At 43.9% G+C, this 22,522-nt stretch overlaps 1 protein-coding gene across 1 annotated transcript in view; it reads left to right on the plus strand.

Annotated features, from left to right (window-relative positions):
• Positions 1 to 22,522, plus strand: part of fbn2 (fibrillin 2) — a 401,654-nt gene that overhangs the window by 266,695 nt on the left and 112,437 nt on the right. Inside the window, exons 34-38 of the mRNA XM_078568999.1 lie at positions 4,576 to 4,701; positions 9,003 to 9,125; positions 15,310 to 15,432; positions 17,265 to 17,426; positions 20,774 to 20,842. Of these exons, the coding sequence (XP_078425125.1) occupies positions 4,576 to 4,701; positions 9,003 to 9,125; positions 15,310 to 15,432; positions 17,265 to 17,426; positions 20,774 to 20,842 (603 nt within the window). The remainder of the gene's footprint in view (positions 1 to 4,575; positions 4,702 to 9,002; positions 9,126 to 15,309; positions 15,433 to 17,264; positions 17,427 to 20,773; positions 20,843 to 22,522) is intronic.

Here is a 22,522-nt window from a genome sequence, read left to right on the forward strand (position 1 = left end):
GAGTGAATGGACTGTGATGAACGGAGCAGTGTGTGAGGCTAGTGGTGCAGTGGGTCGGATTGGCATGTAAGAATGCACTCACTGATCTTAGCTAGTCATATGAGGTCATTAAACTTTTCTGACACAGGATCCAGGCCCTCGATACCAGACTGGTGGCATTGGTCCCTTTGCCTTCCTGTTCTTAATGCTTTCTAAGCACTTGTCTGGACAGCATTCTGGCTCTCTGACAGAAGAGAGCTTCTATCCTCCTATTGAGCTCCTACACTAACGTCTTCAGCCTGGCATCCAGAAGCCTGGGGGAATCCCTTTTGTCGATTGTTCCATTTCTATTCCTCCCAAAAGTCTTGTAATTGTATCCAGGTATTTTCAGCCCCTGCTGCAGCCAGAATGCACCTTGGCCTTAAGGGCAGGATCTTTAGGTCGGCGAGTGGGGTGTGGGGGGGGGGCGCTTGCCGATGCATAAAATGATGCAGGATGATGTCGGGTGGAACTCTGACATCACCCCACGTCATTTCTATTTTCAGGTCAGCGGGGGTGCAGCCGAGTCAACTGTGCCGACCTGTCAACAGCCAATTGAGACCATTAATAAAACAATTTAGGTAATTGACAGGGGCTGCCTTAGGGTTGGCGGGCAGGCCGGGCGCCCTGGCGGGCTTAAGAAAAAGCATGAAGCCTCATCCACAGGCAAGATGAGGTTTCATGAGGGTTTTTAAATATTTAATAAAGGTTTGAGTTAAAGTCGTGGACATGTCCCAACTCATGTGACAGTGTCACATGAGTGGACATGTCAGGGAAATTTTTTAAACATTTACCTTAAAAGTTTTAATTCTGAGCCGATCTCCCTGAGGCAGCACTTAGCCTCAGGGAGATCAGTGGGCTCTTTCGTGCGCATGTGCGAAAGAGTGCACACGCCCGCACAGGGAGCACATAGCGCTTCCTGGCAGATGTCACGCTGGGCAGGCCTTAATTGGCCCACCCACATAAAATGGCGGCACGCCGATCAGAGGCACACCTGCCCATGCCTGCTCCTGAACTTCCCCCCCGACTGGGAGAAAATTCTTCCCTAAGTGATACAACAACAACAATTTATTTTTGTATAGCACCTTTAAAGTATTGAAATGTCCAAAGGCACTTCAAAGGAGCATGATGAAACTAAGTATGACATCAAGCCGCAAAGGAGCTATTAGATCAGATGCCTAAAAGCTTGGTCAGGGAGATAGGTTCCAAGAACTGTCTTAAAGGAGGAAAGTGAGGTAGAGAGATGGGGAGTTGTAGGAAGAGAATTCCAGAGCTGGGGCCTTGGCAACTGAAGGCATGGCCACCAATGGTGGAGCAATTATGATTGGGAATGCACAGTCGCCCAGAGCTAAAGGAGCACAGATATCTCAGAGGCTTGTGGGTTTGGAAGAGATTACAGAGGTAGGGAGAGGCAAGGCCATGGAGGGATTTGAAAACAAAGAGGAGAATTTTAAAATCAAGATGTTTCTTGACAGGAACCAAAGTAGGTCAAGAAGTACGGAGGAACGGGACTTCCTGCAAGTTAAGACACAAGCAGCAGAGTTTACAGAGGGTAGGATGTGAGAGGCGTGGGTGTCTTGTGATGTAGCGGTCGCATCCCTTCCTCTGAGCCTGAAGCTCCGTTTTGAGTCCCACTCCAGGACTTGATGGCCACGAAAGATGCGTTCAAAACATGGCTGATCTCCTGCTTAGCCAGAACCTGCAGAAGGCAATGGCTAACCACTGCAGTACTTTGCCAAGCATAACCATAGATCAACACATGGCAGTCCATAGTCTTAGGGCATGGTATCTGAAGAGAAAGAGAGAATATGGGAGACCAATCAGGACTACACTGAAATAGTCAAGTCTAGAGATAGCAAAAGCATCGATGAGGGTTTCAGCAGTGGATGAGCTGAAGACAGGGCAAACTTGAGTAATGTAGAGGTAGATAAGAGCTGGAACAAGTAAGAGGTTGGAAGCTCATCTCGGGATCAAATGTGACACCAAAGTTCCGAAAAGACTGGTTTAATCACAGACTGTTACAGGGAGAGGGATGGAATCGTTAGTTAGGGGACAGACTTTGGAGCAGGGACCGAAAACAAAGGCTTCAGTCTTACCAGTATTTAATTGGGTGGGGGGGGGGTGGAATTGCTGCTCATCGAAGGCTGGATGTCAGACAAGCAGTCGATACTTTAACAACTGCGGGGGAATCGAGAAGGTGGTGAGGTAGAGATGAGTGTTGTCAGAATACATGTGAAAACTAATGCTGTGCCTTGGATGATGTCACCAAATGGCAGCATGTAGATGAGAAATAGGAGGGGCCAAGGATTGATCCTTGGGGTACACATGAGGGAACAGTGTGGGATTAGATATATAAGAATAGAAGCAGTCCTACCCAGCCGAATGGCAGTGGAGAGACTTTAAAAGGATGGCCGTGTTGTCAACTGTGTCAGAGGCTGCGGACAGGTTGAAAAGGATGAGGAGGGAAAGTATATCTTTGTCACAGTCACACAGGAGGTCATTTTTGACTTTGATAAGAGATGTTTCGGTACTGTGGCGAGGGCAGAAACCTGATTGGAAGGATTCAAACATGGAGTTCTGGGAAAAATGGGAATGGATTTGGGAGGCTGCAACATATTCAAAGAATCAGGAGAGGAAAGGGAAGTTGGAGATGAGATAGTTGTTGGCAAGGACAGAGAGGTCAAGTATTTGTTTTTTTTGAGGAGAGGGTTGATGATAACATATTCAAAGGGGAGACAGACACAGCTGAAGAAAGAGAACTGTTACCAATATCACTAACGTGGGGGTCAGGAGGGGAAGCTGAATGAGCAGCAGTTTAGTGGGAACAGACTGAAGGAACAGAAATTGCGTCTCATGGACAAGATACATTCTGGCTTTAAGCATTGCAGGTTATGCTATGTGGTGCTCGCCTCCCAAAACCCCCTGCTGAGACATGCAGCCACTCAACAGCATGCTTCAATCATGGAAATAAGCAGGCAGGACAAAGTTTATGTGCTGATGCATCATTCTGAACGGGTGTGTGGTAATCGTGCGTTGAAATCCTCATGCAAGAGTTCAGCCCCCCAAATTTAGCCTCTGTTCTTATTTGCTGGTGCAATCTTTATTATATACAGTGGACAGTGGCAAATGTATATTAATTATGGTTGCTTTACACACCCTGGTACCTTGCTGCAGTGTTGCCATCAAAAATCATTCCTCCTTGAGTAATAATTTTTATCTGAAACTTGATTGGAGACTTTGGGCAGAATTCTCTGCCTGTTGGGCGGGCGGGCCCGACCTAATCTCCGGCGGACGGGGAGCTGATCCCCGCCGGAGAAGCGGGCCCCGCCGCCATTTTATGTGGGCGGGTCAATTAAGGCCCACCCAGTGTGACATCCGGCGGGAAGCGTTATGCGCTCCCTTTGCAGGCGGGGGGTGGGGGGTGGGGGGATTCCCCAAAAGCGGGAGTGCGCTCTTTCGCGCATGCGCACAAAAGAGCACATTCATCTCCCTGAGGCTAAGTGCTGACTCAGGGAGATCGCTTACACTTTTAAAAAGATAAAAAATAGAAAAGAAAAAAATCCTTAACATGCCCCCCTCATGTGACAATGCCACATGAGATGGGACATGTTCATAAATTACAGTAAAACTTTATTAAAATTTTTAATACCCTGCATGAAACCACATTCCGCCAGTGGATGAGGTTTCATGTTTTCTCTATTTGCCGCCGGGGCTCCTGGCCTGCCCGCCGACCTTAAGGTTGGACGGGCAGGTCTTTTAATTGTTTAAATAATCCTGTCAACGGCCTCAATTGGCCATTGACAGGTCGGTGGGCCCACAGCTGATTTTGCTGAGCCCCCGCCTTCCTGAAAATTTAAATGGGGCCCAGTGATGTCAGGAGTTCCCCCCGACGCCATCCCGCGTCATCTTACGCGTCAGTGAGCGGGCCCTGCCCCCTGTTCGCCAACAGCAAAATTCTGCCCTATGTGTTTTTCAGCCAGCCACACAAGCCAAAACTATTTAATGGTACAAGCCAGCTGGTTGGAAGTGATTATGTTAGTAAATAGGTAAATCAGTCCGCAAGTTTTGATGTATTTGTGTGCCAGCCTCGAGAGTGATGACATCAGTTGTAGCTGCAGAACATGAACCCACAATGAGGCTATCACTATCTATGGATCTTGCTGACAAAGGTGCCATATGCAGTTCAGCAGTTGTATATTACAAATTTCATGCCAGTTAATCACAAATTCCTGATAGAACAACTGTTCATTCTATCAAAGTGAGCATTTTACCAAAGCTTATGTTGAATAATTTTCTAAGGTATATCCTCTGTAATGGTGTCTGATATAAAACTGGCAAAGTCCCATGCACTAATGTTACATGATTGTTTATTAAAACAATTAGACTAAACCAGAGTTACTTCTCGAGAGGAGAAACTATTCTAATTGCACCAGTCATCTCTAGGCAAAAGTACAGCTAAATCTTGGAAAATGTTCTCTCTGTGAAAAATTGGAAATAATATGAAATTGTTGTATTATGAGCTAATAGAAACAATATTTTATTCGTCTTTATTTACAGATGTGGATGAGTGTGCAGAGAATGTCAACCTGTGTGAGAATGGCCAGTGCCTCAACACTCCTGGAGGATACCGATGTGACTGTGAGATGGGATTCACACCAGCTTCTGATAGCAGATCCTGTCAAGGTAAGTTCGCTGGTGTCTTGCAATTTTGATGGACCATCCTGAATATGGGTTTTGACTATATCTGGATGTAGAATGCAGAGGGTCTAATCCATTAGTGTAATTATGAACGAGCCATACTTTTAGCTAACAGGCAGAAGTAAGGGCAGCTTTCCTGAAAAAAATGCCAGGCTTCCTCAAAGAAAGATATGCTCAACACTTCTTTGCAATTTACAAAGATAGAAAAAAAAATAATTTTATTTAAAAAAACTTACTTTGTAAATGTGTAACAGCAAAGTCAAATCGGGACTGAACCTGTACCTCATTTGAATGTGTTAAGATGGATTTAGTTTACACTGAAATGCAAATTTTTTCTCCAATGAATAAATGCAGATTGAAAAATGAAATAATGGGGAAATAAAGCAATGCAATTAACATACACTAATCAAGAACAGTAAAGATGCTTTAAATTCTAAGAGATTGCAGAAGTACGCAACTTTTTGGATGATATTTCATAAATGACAATGAGAACCATGTATATAGTTTGCAATGGAGACAAAATTTAACGTATTAAAATTAATGGAGCATACTAGTGTTCTTTTTTAAACAAAGCGAAATTTGAGCTGGTGGAATCCATCTTGCCAATATATATCTACTATAGTGCGAAAGCAGATTCTTCATCCTTCACAGTGGAGGTAAGCCAGAGGTTTGCCATTTGAGTTGGAGATTACCGCATGATTACATCTGCCCAGGGATAGATAAATAGGTCATAAAATAGGTTTTTTGTATATATTAAATAAAGGAATACAAATAGAAACCTTTAGATTTCCTCTTTTATTTATCCTAGGCCATCAAATCTGCCCTGCCAATAAGTGAAAGCACTCCCCAGTTAGCGATAACCAAGCCAGAGAACATTTTGAGTCAGGTTCGGTTTGGCCACCCTCCATCCAGCCAAACTCAGGAGGAGGGAGAGTTGGGGCATGCGTGCAAAAGAGCACAAAAATCTCCCTGAGCTGCCTCAGGGAGGTTACTTTATAATGAAAATTTTAAATAAAGTAGGTAAAAAATCATTTACACACGTCCCCTCATGTGACATGAGCTGGGACATGTATTTGAAATGTTCGAAAAATATTTATTAATGTAATAAACCCTTCATGAAACCTCATCCCACCCCTGGATGAGGTTTCATGAAAAATGCGAAGGCCGCCTGGGCTCTTCGCCTGCCCGCAGGCAGCCCTGTCAATATCTTTAATTAGTTTATTAATGGCCTTAACAGGCCTTTGACAGTTCGGCGGGGACGCAACCGACTCTGGTGTGCGCCTGCCGAACGGAAGATCAGAATGATGCGTGGTGATGTTGGAACGCAGGCCCGATGTCACCGCGCGTCATTTTTTGCATTGGCGTGCGGGGACGAGCCCCCGCATTCCAAACAGAAAATTCTCCTCGACGACTTTAAAAAAAAAAATAAAGTAATTAAAAATGTTATAAAACATGTCCCCCAATGTGACTGTGTCACATAAGCAGGGACATGATATTAATTAAATTTTAAGTTTTTATTTTATTTTTATTTGCTTTAGGAAACCTCATCCCGCCCGTGGACGAGGTTTCCTAAAAAGTACAAAGGTCACTTGGCCTTTTCGCCTGCCCGCCAACCGTAAGGTTGGACAGGCAGTGAAAAATTCTATTTAATTGATCCTTTAATGGCCTTAACAGATCTTTTAATTATCGGCGGGCGCGCTGCCAACTCCGGCGCCCACCCACCGAATGAAATATCGTGTGACTGCATGTTGACATTAGGGCGTTCGCCCGATGTCAACACGCAACATTTTGCACTCGAGCTGGTCGGGCGCACGTCCGCCCGCCGAGCTAAACATTTTGCCCCATTAGTAGGCCCTGTCATATTAAAATGTTTAATAATTTATTTTTCTTTATTCTTTTCATGAAATGTGGGTGTCGCAGGCAAGGCCAGCATTTGTTACCCATCCATCATTGCCCTTGAACTGAGTGGCCTGCTTGGCCATTTCAGAGGGCAGTTAAGAGACAACTACATTGCTGTGGGTCTAAAGTCATGTAGGCCAGGCCAGGTATGGATGACAGATTACCTCCCTTAAAGGACATGAGTGAACCAGATGGGTTTTTACAACAATCAATGGCCTTTTTGCCCACCCACCAACCATAAGGTTGGATGGGCAGGGAAAAATTCACTTTAATTAATTTATTAATGGGTTTAACAACTCCCTTAATTGTTGGTAGGTGCGCTGCTGACTCCTGCCCGCACACTGAGCTGAAAATCCAGCCCAATAAGTTTCAATCCCCGTTCCGGCTGAGGTAGACTCAGGCCTGCCTTCTGCCCCTGCCCATAGTAAAAAATCATGGCATTTTGCTGTGGCTCAGCAAATAATCACCAATGACCTACCTTCGGGCAGATAACTCAAGAAGAAGAAGAACGCGGAGTTTAGCTTAATGAGGCACTATGCTATTCCCCTCATCCGGTTCATGTTAAAGCTTGAGAGAACGACATGAAAATTTCTGCTGAAACAGTATTTTCCCATCATTCTTAACCTTGTTCAATAGCCAGTTGACTCCCAACACGACACAATAACATTTGAAACTTAGGTCGGAGTTTTCCGGCCCTGCCTTGGCGGGACCCGTCGCGGGCGATGCAGCGGGCCAGCCAAAAGTTTGTTGATTTTTGGCGGGACTAGAAGATCCCGGCAGCAGGCGGGGCCAGAAAATCCTGGCCTTAGTTTTTGGGCCTAAATTTCTGGACCTGCCAGCCGCCGGGATCATCCAGCCCCGCCAAGAGTCAATGACCCATTGGCTGGGCCGCCCGAATCTCCTGCAGCGGGTCCCACCACGATGGGGCCAGAAAATCCCGGCCTTTGCTAAAATGATAAAATTGAAGCAACAGATGCAGTAATTTGCACAAGGATTCTCCCAACCAAGTGCCAATCTGTCTCTCAATTTACGATGTTTAATCAGGGAAGCCACCATGGAAATACAACTCCATAGTGTTTTCACTCGACTGTCATTACATTTATTTTCAGTAACCTACTTACTGACAGAAATCTTCTAGTTAGTACATGTAGCACTAGCAAAGATTTCCTCTGTTCAGCATTTCTAGTAAAATTGAAAGCATCTCTTTGGAATAAATTCTCCATAAGGGGCAGAGGGAATTTTCATGAATGTATTCGTAATGTTGCTACCGTCAGTGGCTAAAGGAATTCCTATCATGTCAATGTAAACTATTGGGTTAGTTTCTTCCCCAGTCGTAAAATTCACCCCACCACCTTTTTTTTGTTTAACACTGTTAGGTCTAGAATCGAGCTGCATCATCCCCCATATCCCATTTAAAAATAAACATTTAAATTTTATCCAAAATAAATGACTCATAATGTTCCTTAATATAAGCATTTAAATTGATGTCTAACACTCCCTCTTCGTATTAACTTCTTAAGCTAATAATTTTCACCCTATCCTCTCCAAAGGGAATCTCAGCCCTGTCTATAATAATTTGAGAATACTGAAATTTTCCCTCTGATGTTATAGAGGCAAGCTTTGCTGTACCCACTGGCTAGGAATCAGGATATGGGGCAGTTAAAATCATCTGTGGGGGTTGCCCACCCTTGTCTTCCCACAGGTTCTGGTTTTAATCTGTTCTTCTTAGTAGGCAAGGGGGACACCCACTGAAAACTAAGGCGGGGGGGGCCTTCCTTAAATGTACAGATCAGGCTCCAGTGATGCAATTGGGTTTGACCACTATTTTAACTAGAGGGCTGTGCATGAAAGGTGGCTTTCCCACCCAGCCAAATTAGTAGGGAGAATGCAAATAATGTTACTTTTATTAACTGTCCTTTTGGGGCCAAGAGTGCTCTTCTGGACCCCACTAGTAAAATTTTCACTGCCCCTCCCAGTCTGAGTGCTGAGGTTTGTTACTTTGGCCCGAGGTGCCATTCTACTCCCAGCCAGCTGTCACTTCAACGGCAAACTAACTGAGCAGGAGGCAATGCAGATGAATTCCTGGAGTTGAAATGCCCCAAGCCTCACCCAACCAAGGTCGGAATGGCTTCCTGCCTGCCTCAAACCCCACCCACATGATTGCAGCCCTGATTTAATATTGTGGTATGTATCTTTGTAAATAGCATATAGACTTCACATAAAAAATAGCATTTCCAAACTAGCATTTGTTGTTAGGAGTGAAATCTTTATAGGTTTTGTCAGAGCGCTTTAAGGCCAGAAGATTTAATAATATTGTGGAATTTATTTTTCCTATAAAAAGTTTTTATGCTTCATCTTTAAATAAGTACTGTCTCTGTCTCTTATAGATATTGACGAGTGTTCATTTCAGAACATCTGTGTGTTTGGCACCTGCCAGAATTTGCCGGGTATGTTCAGGTGTGTCTGCGATGACGGCTATGAACTTGACAGAAGTGGAGGCAACTGTACAGGTAGGAACACAACAGTTACAGAAGAGTTCATTTACTGAAGAGGACAACTCTTGTTTATCTATCAAGGTAGCCCTGATTTCTCAAAATACAAAAACAAATAAAGGTCCAGAGATTACACTGTGCACGATTGCAGATCGAATGCTTAATGCATTTAAATGGAAATTCATTTGTCCACTATTTTCAATGAGGTGGCACCTCCATTAAAGTAGTCGACAAAATATTTTTATATATACCTATTAAGTACCAATGTGTTAATATCACACAGCATTATTTCTAAGGTAAAAAAGATGAAAAAGTATTGCCTAGGAGAGGTTTCCCAAATGTTTAATGTTTTTGCCAAAAATATGCTCATTTGGATTCCATTTGTGTTCCTTCAAAGAACATTGGCAGCTTTTTGAATAAGCAACTATCCTTCAAGATATAAGGTTTTACAATAATATTTTAACCTTAGTTTTTCTTAAAAATGATAAATACACAACAATAGATGGATTAATGTCACCTCAGCTTGGATCATATCAGTAGGGCCCTCTCCATCTGTTAATGTGATACAGAAGATAATTTATTCAGCTAAGAAAGCTCCTTTTTGTATGCAATAATGAAATTTGTATTACATCTTCCAACGAACAATGTGAGCTTTAACATGAACAGGTTTTTTTATGTTGAAGATAAGGGTGAGTAGTTCATTACTATGGCTTTTGAAAGATTATTTCTAACTATAAAGTGATGATAAAACTTTACTGTACCTACCGTCACCACTGTACAAGTGTTATAGTACATCGATTTATTCATTGCTGTCTCTCAATGTGAGGATGACATCTACTCAATGTCACAGGTTTCTCTTTTTTATTCTTTCATGGATGTGGGATTCGCTAGCAAGGCCAGCATTTGTTGCACATCCTTAATTGCCCTTGAACTGAGTGGCTTACTAGGCCATTTCAGAGGGCAGTTAAGTGTCAACCACATTGCTGTGGATCTGGAGTCACATGTAGGCTGGTCAAGATAAGGAAGGCAGATTTTCTTCCCTAAAGGACATTAGTGAACTAGATGGTTTTTACGACAGCCAATGATAATTTCATGGTCATCAACTTTGTGACTAGCTTTCAAGCCCAGATTTGTTATTGACTGAATTTAAATTCCACCAGCTGCCACAGTAGGATTTGAACTCATGTCCCCCCGTTAACAGTGGAAGATCAAGCGAATTAGCATTTTTTTTAGAATGTTGTGGGTTGTTTGATTTTAGAATGTTATTGGTTGTTTTAGAATGCTGTGGATTGTCTCAGCTGCTGTGCTGTAATTTTTCACAGCTGTCAAAATGTGGGCAGAGTTTTCAGAGCAGGTTGTTGAATGTGGATTGGCCTGAAGCCTGAAGAGATGGAAGCTCTTAATAAAAATATTTCATTTTACAGCCTTGTAGTTACAGTGCATCAACCAGGAAGGAAAAATCCTTAAGAACTGCGTAATTGTAATAACTTTCAGTTAACAGTGGCGGTATACACTCAACTGAGTGCCCTCTTCATCTAGTATTCCCAATGTCTTTTGAAGAATTAGGGGTGATCTAATCAGGGTGTTAAAAAGGATAAAAAGATTCAATATGGTAGAAACAGAGAAATTATTTCCTCTGGCCAGAAAATCCAGAACAAAGGAACACAATCTTAAAAAAAATTAGAGCCATGCCATTTAGGAGTGAAATCAGAAAGTACTTTTTCCACACAAAGGCGGCGCCGCCCCCCCCCCCACCCCCCCCACCCCCCCCCAACCTCCTCCCACCCAGAAAAGGGTCAGTTGAAATTTTTGATGGAAATCGACTTAATTTTGTTGGGTAAGATTATCAAAGAATATAGATTAAAGACAGGTAAATGGAGTTGAGGGTCTAATTGAATGGTATAACAAGCTCAAGGGGCTTTATGGGATGCTTCTGTTCCTATATAATTTCTCCCGCTTGGCTCTAGAGGGAAGCTTACACTGTAGTGATCATACAACACAAAAGCGATGACATAGAGATGGGTGTCATAAATCAAATTGTCTAATCTTCATGAGTCATCCTAAACAGCAAGTGCCAGCAGGGTGTTTTACCGAGAGGCAAAGATAGCATTAAAGCCAAACCTGATGCTGCCCTCATCTGACACCAACACAAAGCTCTTTCTAACAAGGGTCATTGAAGAGCAATGACTAGGGACCCTGGCTCTTTTTCTTCTTCCTAACCCAGAGACACTGAGTTTATCAGAGCATCTGTCCTGCTACCCTCGCTGGATTCAGCTAACAACAAAGGCCAGAATCAAACCTACTACTCTCTAGTAAATTTGGATTAGTTTTAATAGCCTTTATCAGTTTAGTCATCAGAGAAGTCAGACTGAGGGTTTATTCAACATAATGTCATTGGAAACCTTTGATCAGCTCTGCTTGTAGAGCAGGAGAATGTCCAAGCATTGCCACAACATCACTGACCTAAAATCCAATTCCTTCAGCTTGGCATATCAATTTTAAGATTTGAATTTGAATGAGCACAAAATTATTTTAACGAAAACAAGGGCAAATGATTGTTGCTATCCCATACTTAATAATCTGCTATTTTTACACTGTTCATTCACGGGATGTGGGCTTCGCTGGCTGGGCCAGCATTTATTGCCCATCCCTAGTTGCCCTTGAGGAGGTGGTGGTGAGCTGCCTTCTTGAATCGCTGCAGTCCATATGGTGCAGATACACCCACAGTGCTGTTAGGAAGGGAGTTCCAGGATTTTGACCCAGTGACAGTGAAGGAAAGGCGATATATTTCCAAGTCAGGATGGTGAATGACTTGGAGGGGACCTTCCAGGTGGTGGTGTTCCCATTTATCTTCTGCCCTTGTCCTTCTAGATAGTAGTGGTCAGGGGTTTGGAAGGTACTCTCGAAGGAGCCTTGGTGAATTCCTGAAATGCACCTTGTAGAAGGTACACACTGCTGCTACTGTGCATCAGTGGTGGAGGGAGCGAACATTTGTGGATGTGGTGCCAATCAAGCGGGCTGCTTTTTCCTGGATGATGTCCAGCTTCTTCACTGTTGTAGGAGCTGCACTCACCTTGTGGGGAATATTCCATCACACTCCTGATTTGTGCCTTGTAGATAGTGGACAGGCTTTGGGGAGTCAGGAGGTGGGTTACTCGTCGCACGATTCCTAGCCTCTGACCTGCTGTTGTAGCCACACTATTTATATGAATAGTCCAGTTCAGTTTCTGGTCAATGGTAACCCCCAGGATGTTGATAGTCGGGGTTTCAGTGATGGAAATGTCATTGAACATCAAGGGGCAATGGTTGGATTCTCTCTTGTTGGAGATGGTCATTGCCTGACACTTGTGTGGCGTGAATGTTACTTGCCACTTGTCAGCCCAAGCCTGGATATTGTCCAGGTCTTGCTTCATTTGGTCATGGACTGCTTGAGTGTCTGAGGAGTTGCGAATGGTGCTGAACAGTGTGCAATCATCAGTGAACATCCCCAATTCTGACCTTATGATGGAAGGAAGGTCACTGATGAAGTAGCTGAAGATGGTTGGCTGAGGACATTACTCTGAGGAACTCCTGTGGTGATGTCCTGGAGCTGAGATGACTGACCTCCAACAACGACAACCATCTTCCTTTGTGCTAGATATGACTCCAACCAGTGGAGAGTTTTCCCCATGATTCCTATTGACTCCAGTTTTGCTAGGGCTCCTTGATGCCACACTCTGTCAAGTGCAGCCTTGATGTCAAGGGCAGTCACTCTCACCTCACCTTGGCTCTTTTGTCCATGTTTGAATCAAGGCTGTAATGAGGCCGGAAGCTGAGTGGCCCTGGTGGAACCCAAACTGGGTGTCAGTGAGCAGGTTATTGCTAAGCAAGTGCCACTTGATAGCACTGTTGATGACCTTCCATTACTTTACTGATGATGGAGAAGAGACTGATGCAGTGGTAATTGGCCGGGTTGGATTTATCCTGCTTTTTGCGTACAGGACATACCTGGGCAATTTTCCACATAGTCGGTTTGATGGTAGTGTTGTAGCTGTATTGGAACAACTTGGCTAGGGCCACAGCAAGTTCAGGAGCACAAGTCTTCAGTCCTATTGCCAGAATATTGTCAGGGCCCATAGCCTTTTCAGTATCCAGTGCCTTCAGCCGTTTCTTGATATCATGTGGAGTGAATCGAATTGGCTGAAGACTGGCACCTCTGATGCTGGGGATCTCCGGAGGAAGCCTAGATGGATTATCCACTCAGCACTTCTGGCTGAAGATTGTAGCAAATTCTTCAGCCTTGTCTTTAGCACTGATGTGCTGGGCCTCTCATCATTGAGGATGAGGATATTTGTGGAGCCTCCTCCTCCAGTTGTTTGATTGTCCACCACCATTCACGACTGGATTTGGCAGGACTGCAAAGCTTAGATCTGATCCATTGTTTTTGGGATCACTTAGCCCTGTCTATCATTTGCTGCTTATGCTGTTTGGCACGCAAGTAATCCTGTGTTATAGCTTCACCAGGTTGACCTCTCATTTTTAGGTATTCCTGTTGCTGCTCCTGGCATGTCCTCCTGCACTCATCATTGAACCAGGGCTGATCCCCAGGCTTGATGGTAATGGTAGAGTGTGGGATATGCCATGAGGTTACAGATTGTGTTTGAGTATAATTCTGCTGCTGCTGATGGCCCACAGCGCCTCATGGTTGCCCAGTCTTGAGTTGCTAGATCTGTTTGAAATTTATCCCATTTAGCACGGTGGTAGTGCCACAAAACACGATGGAGAGTATCCTCAATGTGAAGGCAGGACTTCCTCTCAACAATGACTGTGCGGTGGTCACTCCTACCAATACTGTCATGGACAGATGCATCTGCGGCAGGCAGGTTTGTGAGGATGAGGTCAAGTATGCTTTTCCCTCTTGTTGGTTCCCTCACCACCTGCTGCAGACCCAGTCTAGCAACTGTGTCATTTAGGACTCGGCCAGCTCGGCCAATAGTGGTGCCACTCTTGGTGATGGACATTAAAGTCCCCCACCCAGAGTACACACTGTGCCCCTGCCACCCTCAGCGCTTCCTCCAAATGGTGTTCAACATGGAGGAGCACTGATTCATCAGCTGAGGGAGGGTGGTACATGGGAGGTTTCTCTGCCCATGCTTGACCTGATGCCATGAGACTTCATGGGGTCCGGAGTCAATGTTGAGGACTCCCAGGGCAACTCCCTCCCCCCGACTGTATACCACTGTGCCACCTCTGCTGGGCCTGGACATACCCAGGGATGGTGGTGTCTGGTGTCTGGGACATTCTCTGTAAGGTATGATTCCATGAGGATGAGTATGTCAAGCTGTCACTTGACTAGTCTGTGAGACAGCTCTCCACTAGCCCCCAGATGTTCGTAAGAAGGACTTTGCAGGGTCGACAGGACTGAGATTGCCATTGTCGTTTCCGGTGCCTAGGTCAATGCCTAGTGGTCCGTCCGGTTTCATTCCTTTTTTGTGACTTTGTAGCAGTTTGTTAGAACTGAGTGGCTTGCTAGGCCATTTCAGAGGGCATGAAAGAGTCAACCACATTGCAGGTCTGGAGTCATGTGTAGGCAAGACCCCCAGGTAAGGGCAGCAGATTTCCTTTCATTAGTAAGCCAGATGGGTCTTTACAACAATCGACCCTTGTTCATCATTAGACTTTTAATTCCAGATTTTATTGAACTCAAATTCCACCATTTGCTGTGGCAGGATTTGAACCCGGATCCCCAGAGCATTACCCTGGGTCTCTGGATTACTAGTCCAGCAACAATACCACTACGCCATCACTTCCCCTGAACGAAGAGGCAGAACGCTTGGTTTCTGAGAATACAAACTTAGTAACAAATTTTTAATCACAAATTAAATAGACATTCATCTGCTATTTTCCTGAAAGGGAAATTTCACCCCATTTTGTTAACTCTTTGGACCTGAGAACCTTCTCTCAGCAGTTCTGAAGTGAAGCTGTAATGGAGCTATTAGAGTTCAAATGTGAATTGGTCTTTGTTTAAACCTCTCGACAATTCCTTGAAATCTAGTTAGAGATGGTAGATAACCATATTTATTTTTAAGCCTTTGAAGATTGCCTTAAGGGGATTTGACTGTATTATTGCCCACTTACCTACAGTAATTATTGAAACAGGAAATGCTTTGTCTTACAATGCCTACAAGGAGCTAAGGTGAAACATTCTGTTTTTAATTTGCAGATGTCAATGAGTGTGCTGATCCAGTCAACTGTATCAATGGATTATGTGTCAATACACCGGGTGATTACCTGTGCAACTGTCCTGCTGATTTTGAGCTTAATCCAACAGGAATTGGTTGTGTTGGTGAGTCATTATTTTATGCAACCATGTATGAAAGCTTGAGGACCAGTTATTGTCAACGTATAGTACATTTATACTTCCTGTTTATGGAAATTTGTTGTAATCTACTTAAAATAACTTCCTGAAAGAATTCCAGAAATAATGGCACAAATATCCTTCTGCAAGAGTCATTCAGGACTGTGACATTCAGCTATCCCTAAATAAAGAGCAAAAAATTCTAAAATTTTCCTAAAAAAAAACTAACATTGTTTGAAAACAAATCTGTTCTGTTTAATATTTTTCTCAATTCTAAATATCAAGGAGTGAGATACATTCATGGCAGTTTCTCAGTTACCTATAAATATCCCATTAAATTTTAACTAAAATTCCCAATTCAGTGCCCTCATGAATGACAAGTTTCATCCACAATCCTCTCATGTCACTGGGACAGCATTTCCTGGGTCAGGAAATTCCTCAGAGCTATTCCAGTTTTGTTTCACTGCAGGAACTCAATGGAATTGCATGATCGAGGATCCACTACACTTTTGGTAAAGCAACCTCAACAAAATGGGAACAGTTCCGAGAAATTTCCCCATCATGATGACTCCTATTTTCCTACTTTTCTGCCTAAATTGTTCTCCCTCTACTCTGGAAAGAAATCTCTCTTATGATACATTATAGTTTAATGTAATTTCCCAGTGCCTTGCCCAAATTGCTATTCTCAGGGTGTGACTCTTAACAGTAAATGTAAATAACTTAATTGACTTTAGGAGCATTATAGCAGGGTCATATCCTGTCCTCATGATTGTACGTAAGGGTACTCTTTTCAACACATATCATACAAATTAATGATCAGAAATATGTTTGCTGGTCAGTTTTCTCTTCCCTGACCTTGGGGCACTGAGGTCAATTCTAATCACTCTTCTTGCCACCATAGCTGAGATCTGACAAATGAGCACAATTTAGAGAATTAAAATTAGACTCTTCTAGTCTGTGTGGCTCAGGACACACTACTTTTACCAAATGGGTGATAGAATGAGTCCAACTGGCATTAAATGGTGCAACAAAAGGTGGCCAACAGTCGTTATTAACTGCACAAGTACAGTAGTAACGGTTAGAATTGCAGAACGGTCCTTATAAATGTATAGTCCTTTAACATAAAATTCCAAGTGCATTTGAGGCATTTTCTTACTAGAAGCAGTCACCTGCAGCAGTGCCATAAGTTTGTTCATGTGCAAACAATTGCAATTAATGCTGTGGGAACAAGTACAGTATAGTAATTATGGCAACATGATGCAGTTATTGTTTTTTCTGAAACATGGCTTTAATATTTTTATCGTCTGCACAAGAGAAATATTATAATTAAATTGTTCAAATTGCTCATGTTCAAAAATTGCGGTATTACAAATAGTCAGTTTTGTTGTATCATTGTTCATTAATTGTAGCTCTTCACTGGATAGTCCGAGTCTGAGTCACATCGCTGCAATTCATCTCATAATTGTTGTTTTAACTAATGACTGTTACATTTTCTAAAATAACATCTGTTACTTGGAGAAACTGTTCACATTTAGCTCTGAATGCCTTGGAAAAAAATCAGGGAATTGATGTAGTGGTTTCACAGTGCTTCCATTTCTACGGTGATTAATTTTAATGAGCCAAAGTTTGTGAACACAAATAAATCAGATATACAGACCTCTTTGACTGGTTACCCAGCCTCTACCACTATGAAGTGAAAACCCGCGCCAAGAGCCCTGCCTGGCAAAATTTACCATATAATGTGTATTTGAACAAGAATCAGATTATTTTACTTGATGTAAAAGTTTTTCCAATGTTATTCTTCTATTTGTTTGCCGTAGATACTCGTGTTGGGAACTGCTTCTTGGAATATGGCCAGCGAGGTGATGGAGGCTTGTCCTGCAGTGTCGACATTGGGGTTGGTGTCACTCGTGCCTCTTGTTGTTGCTCTCTGGGAAGTGCCTGGGGTAACCCTTGTGAAATCTGTCCTGATGTCAATACAAGTATGTATACTCTTTTCTAATGCACTTTGTGGATAAACAGTCAGAAAATAAGCGTGGGTCCCTCAGACGCAGGGAGAAGAGAAATTATGATGGGGAATAAGGAAATAGCAGTGAAATTCAACAAATAATTTGTATCTGTCTTCGCATTAGAAGAACATAACGAACATAACAGAAGGCTTATTGAATATTTTGAGAAGGTAAGAGAGAGTAGATGGTGTGATTTATCTGGATTTCCAAAAGGCCTTTGATAAGGTGCCCCATAATAAATTAATGAATATGGTCAGAAAAAGCAGAGTCAGGAGGCAGTGGCAGAATGGATTGCTGGATGACTTCAAGTCAGAAAGCAGAGTGGCATAAGGTGGGAATTAGTGTTCCGCAAGGATCAGTACTGGGGTCACTGCTGTTCACAATTTACATTAACAATTTGGACTTTGAAATCAAAAGCACTATTTCTAAATTTGCAGAGGATACCAAATTTGACGGGTTGGCTGATAGTCAATACTGAGGAGGCCTGCAACAAATTACAGGAGGACATCAATAAACTCGCAGAATGGGCAAATAATTAGCAAATGAAGATCAATACAAATAAATATGACGTAATACATTTTGGGAGGAGGAATATAGAGGTCACTTATTACTTGGAAGATGTAAGTCTAGGTTGGGTAAATGAACAAAAGGAACTTGGGTCTGAATTTTACCCTTGGTGGGCTCGGGCGATCGGTGGGCCTGGGAATAACTGGGAAACAGACCGCCAACCACGATCAGCCCCCAACTGTGATTTCACACTGGCTGACCATTAATTGGCCAGCTAGCGTGAAATGCCACTGAAAAGTTCAGCGCAGCTGGTGTGCGGGGCGGGAAGATGGTGGGCGATGACGTCACCGCGAGCATGGGTGAGCGCTCCGAGAGAGCTCCCTGAAGGCAGACAGCTGCCTCAGGTAGCCGCAGACCTGCAAATAATTAAATAAAGGTGTAAATAGCTGCAAACAAAATGCCCAAGAATCACAATCAAGCACCTGAAAGCATAACTCATAAAAATGCTGTCCACAGATATTTATTTTTATTTTCTTTCATAATGGAGATTTCATCCCGCCCTTGGATGAGGTTTGATGAAAAATGTAAAGGCCGTCAACCGATTAGCCCGTCCTCCAACTTTAAGTCGGACGGGCCACGAAAAGTCGCAGGCAATTGCACCGTTAATGGGCTTAATTGCCCACTTAATTGTCAGTGGGCACGCTTCTGACTTTGCGCATGCCCACCGAGCAAAATATTGCGTGAGTACATGATGACATTGGGATGCTCGCCCGATGTCATCTCGCGCAATTTTACGCCCAATGGGGTCGGGTCCGATCAAATTCTGCCCTTGGAGCACAAATACATCCATCACTAAAAGTTCCGCTACAAGTTAGCTAGGCATTTAAAAAAAAGTAAACCAAGCACTAGGCTTTATCTCTAGCGGGATAGAATTGAAAAAGGGGCAAATTGTGCTAAACCTGTACTGAACCTTGGTTAGCCCACATTTAGGGCTGGATTTTACACTCCCCTGTCAATGGGTTTGAAGCCAGGTTGGGGGGCTCATAACTGCCCGCCACCTACCTGCCTACCCCTTACCTGCCTAAAACTTTATGAGGACGGTGAAGGTGTCAGCTTGCCCACCCTTGGGCCTATTGAGGCCCTTATGTGACCAATTAATGGCCACTTAAAGGCCTCTTCCTGCTGCCAGCGGAATTTTACCTTCACGAGGGGGAGGTCCACACCATGCAGGAAGCCCGGCAGCTTTAGCTGTGCGGACTGCTGTCAGGCAAATGGGGGGCTGGGGGGCTGGTTTGTGCTTCCTCTTGAGCCCCCTGGCCTTTTGGAGGCAGCCCCCATCAGGTCATTCCACCAACGCCCTCCCAGCCTGGCCTCTTGAACCCGCGCCTCCACCTCCTTCACACACCTCATCAAGACCCCAATTCCGGACTTAACTGGACTCTTCAGCGCGGTGGCACTATCTGTAGTCCCAGCAGTGGCCACCGCACCAGTCTGGAGCTGCTGGGACTACAGCATCTGATTGGCCTGCAGCTCTCTAAGGGTAGGGGGTTGGGATTCCTCGGTAGTCTCACTTTGAAAGAAATAATGCTGCTTCCAGAGTTAAATTGCCGGGGGCAGATATCAGAAACATGGGCAGGCTTCCCTCATCTCCCCCTCCCACTGACTTTTTAACTGTGTGGGAGGCCCGCAGCACCATGTAAAATCCAGCTGTTAGAGTACTATGTGCAGCTGAGATGAGTATGCAAAGAAGGTGCAAAGGAATATAAACCGGTTAAGCAATTGGGCAAGAAAGTGGTCAATGACCCACAGGGCTCGATTTTATCTCTCCTCTAGGGATGGGCTGGGAGGCAGGGTGGGTGGCCGTAAAATGGGAAGGGAAGGCAGGGATTGGAGTGCTGTTTTTTGCCACTGCCATGGAATTTTACCAGGGACCAGGAAGGTGAAGGACAGTCTGCCTGTCCAAGTGACCAATTAAGGGCCCCTTTCCATCACATTGGCATTTTACAAGTGGTGGATGAGCCCTCTGCCACATGCCTGGTGAACCTGGCTCAGCAGATTGCGAGGCAACATTGAGACTCTGCCTTTCATCCTTAATTGGATGGCAAACACGGAGGTGGCCAATTAGAAGACTGCCCCTGAGAAGATGGTGCTAGCGGACATGCTTCCAACAAGTGAGAGCTCAGGACTCTCATTTGAACTTGCAATGTTGGTGATGTGCTTTGCTTCATCTACAGAGGGCCAGATAGAAATATATGAACTGGAAATAAAGTAACTTGATAAATGCATCTTTAGATTTGTTACCAAAAGTCTGAATTAATTCAAAGTCAAACTCCAGAGTGCGGTAATGTTAGAATTAGCCATGCAATCAAATGGCTGTTTGAGGTTTCACATTCTCATCAGATACCAAAGTACATCATTATTAAACAATTGATTCAGTCTGACTCTGTGGAGTTGAAAACACATTGTGCAATATTAGTAGTGAGCATATTGACACGTAATGACCATATTAACACATGTTTGAAATTTCTTTATCTGCTACCTAATAAATGTGTAAACCCATTGAACACTTATGTTAAAAAAAGCACTCAGTTATTTTTGTATAAAACTAATTTGTTGTGACTATGGAATGATTTCAACCCTTCTAAATCCAACTTTGGATTCATGAAAATTAAGCAGAATACTTTGATCTAGTGTGTCCTAGAACACTATGCTTGAATTACATTTAAAGTATTGATACAGAAAGTTATACAGGGTTCACTTTATCCATTTACCCAAATAACAACTTTGAATGCCTGTGCTATTTATTTTCACAGCTGAATACAAGACACTTTGCCCAGGGGGTGAAGGATTTAGGCCTAACCCCATCACTGTCATCTTAGAGGGTAAGTACGTGGACACGTGTATTCTTGTAGAAATGCTCCACTGAAAGTACTCGGGCTCATAAATCCCCTGGGAGTGGAGCGTGCATCCCCGCATAAGTGCCAAAGTGCTCCTGCCCAGGACGTCCACTGCTAACTATATTAAAGTGTGCAGGGAAAGGTCCCTTCGTTTGCATAAAGTAGTAAGTGCTACACATATCAATATTTGTTCACCTTGTTTCACTGCAGGCCAGAAGTTGTGTGAGAGGTACCAGATTCTGCAGGAAGAGGGGTGGAAGGAGAGAATGTGGTTGTGGCATTTATCAGCTTGTGACCCTCTCAAAAAGAAAGTAAAAATGTCTCAGTGTTCCCTTTTGTAACAGGTTTATATTTAAATAATTTTATTAAATAGTAAGGCTTCTTATCTTCAAAGTACCAAGGCCATGACTCCTGCCAAGACTCCAGGTGGCGCCCATTCTGCCTTTTAGCTGGTCAACGTGCCTACATATAGCTTTGTGGGCACTACATCAATGTGAGATGTACAGCAACCACAGAGATTACTGTTTGCTAAATGTGCAGTTTGTTTATGACCATGACAATATGCAGATGAATGACCCCTATCCTGGCAGCAGTCATGATTCTTTCATTCGGCAGCAGTGCACTGTTCCTTCTGCCTTTCAGGGTGTCTGCTGGGTAGAGAGGGCTATCCTTTACACATGGCTTGTGATTCTACTCTGCAGCCTATTGAAGCATGTAAGTTTCTGAAGGGGCTGAACAGGGTAGATGCTGAGAGGATGTTTCCTCTCATGGGGAATCTAGAACTAGGGGGCACGGTTTCAAAATAAGGGATCTCCCATTTAAGACAGAGATGAGGAGAAATTTCTTCCCTGACTGTCAATAATTTTTGGAATTCTCTACCCCAGAGAACAGTAGAGACTGGATCGTTGAATATATTCAAGGCTATGTGAGACAGATTTTCGATGTACAGGGGAATTGAGGAATATGGTGGGCAGGCAGGAAAGTGGAATTAAGGCCACAGTCAGATCAACCATGATGTGATTGAATGGCGGAGCATGCTTGAGGGGCCATATGGCCTCCTCCTTCTATTTCTTATGTTCTTATAACCCAACGATATGTAGCCAGCATGGATACAATGAGAGTCATGCTGTCACATGAAACATCAAAGAGCAGACCTTTGAGGTTCTGAAGCAACAGTTCCATTGTCTGGACCCTGTGGAGGAACTCCGCACAACTCACTAGATTGTGTGCCCCAATTCATAGTGGTCCGCTGTATCCTCCATGACCTGGCCATTATGAGGGTACAGCCACTGCCACCAGGGACAAGGCGACCAGCTTAAGAGGGGAGGAGGAGGAATTGAGGAGGGGACTGGCACATTCCTGTTCTGGCTGCACTTGATCGCCTCATTTGACTTTGGTTCCCCTGAACACAATCCCAATTCTGAGACATCGGCCATCAGATACTGCATCGTAGTTGGGTTTGCAATGACGTCATGGAGTTAGCCATCACTTCCAGCTCTGAAAAGGATAGACTCTAAGCTGTGTGCAAAGCCCTCTGCCACATTTAAGCCATACTCCTCCATGCTCCTTGACAGTATCAGCAGGCTTTCTGGTAGGCCTGACAGTGCACCAAGCATTTCTGTGCACATGCCCATCAGCCTTCTTCTGCATGTCACCCTAGTGAAG

Source organism: Cetorhinus maximus, chromosome 2 (assembly GCF_964194155.1).
Source record: "Cetorhinus maximus chromosome 2, sCetMax3.hap1.1, whole genome shotgun sequence".
NCBI lineage: Eukaryota > Metazoa > Chordata > Chondrichthyes > Lamniformes > Cetorhinidae > Cetorhinus > Cetorhinus maximus.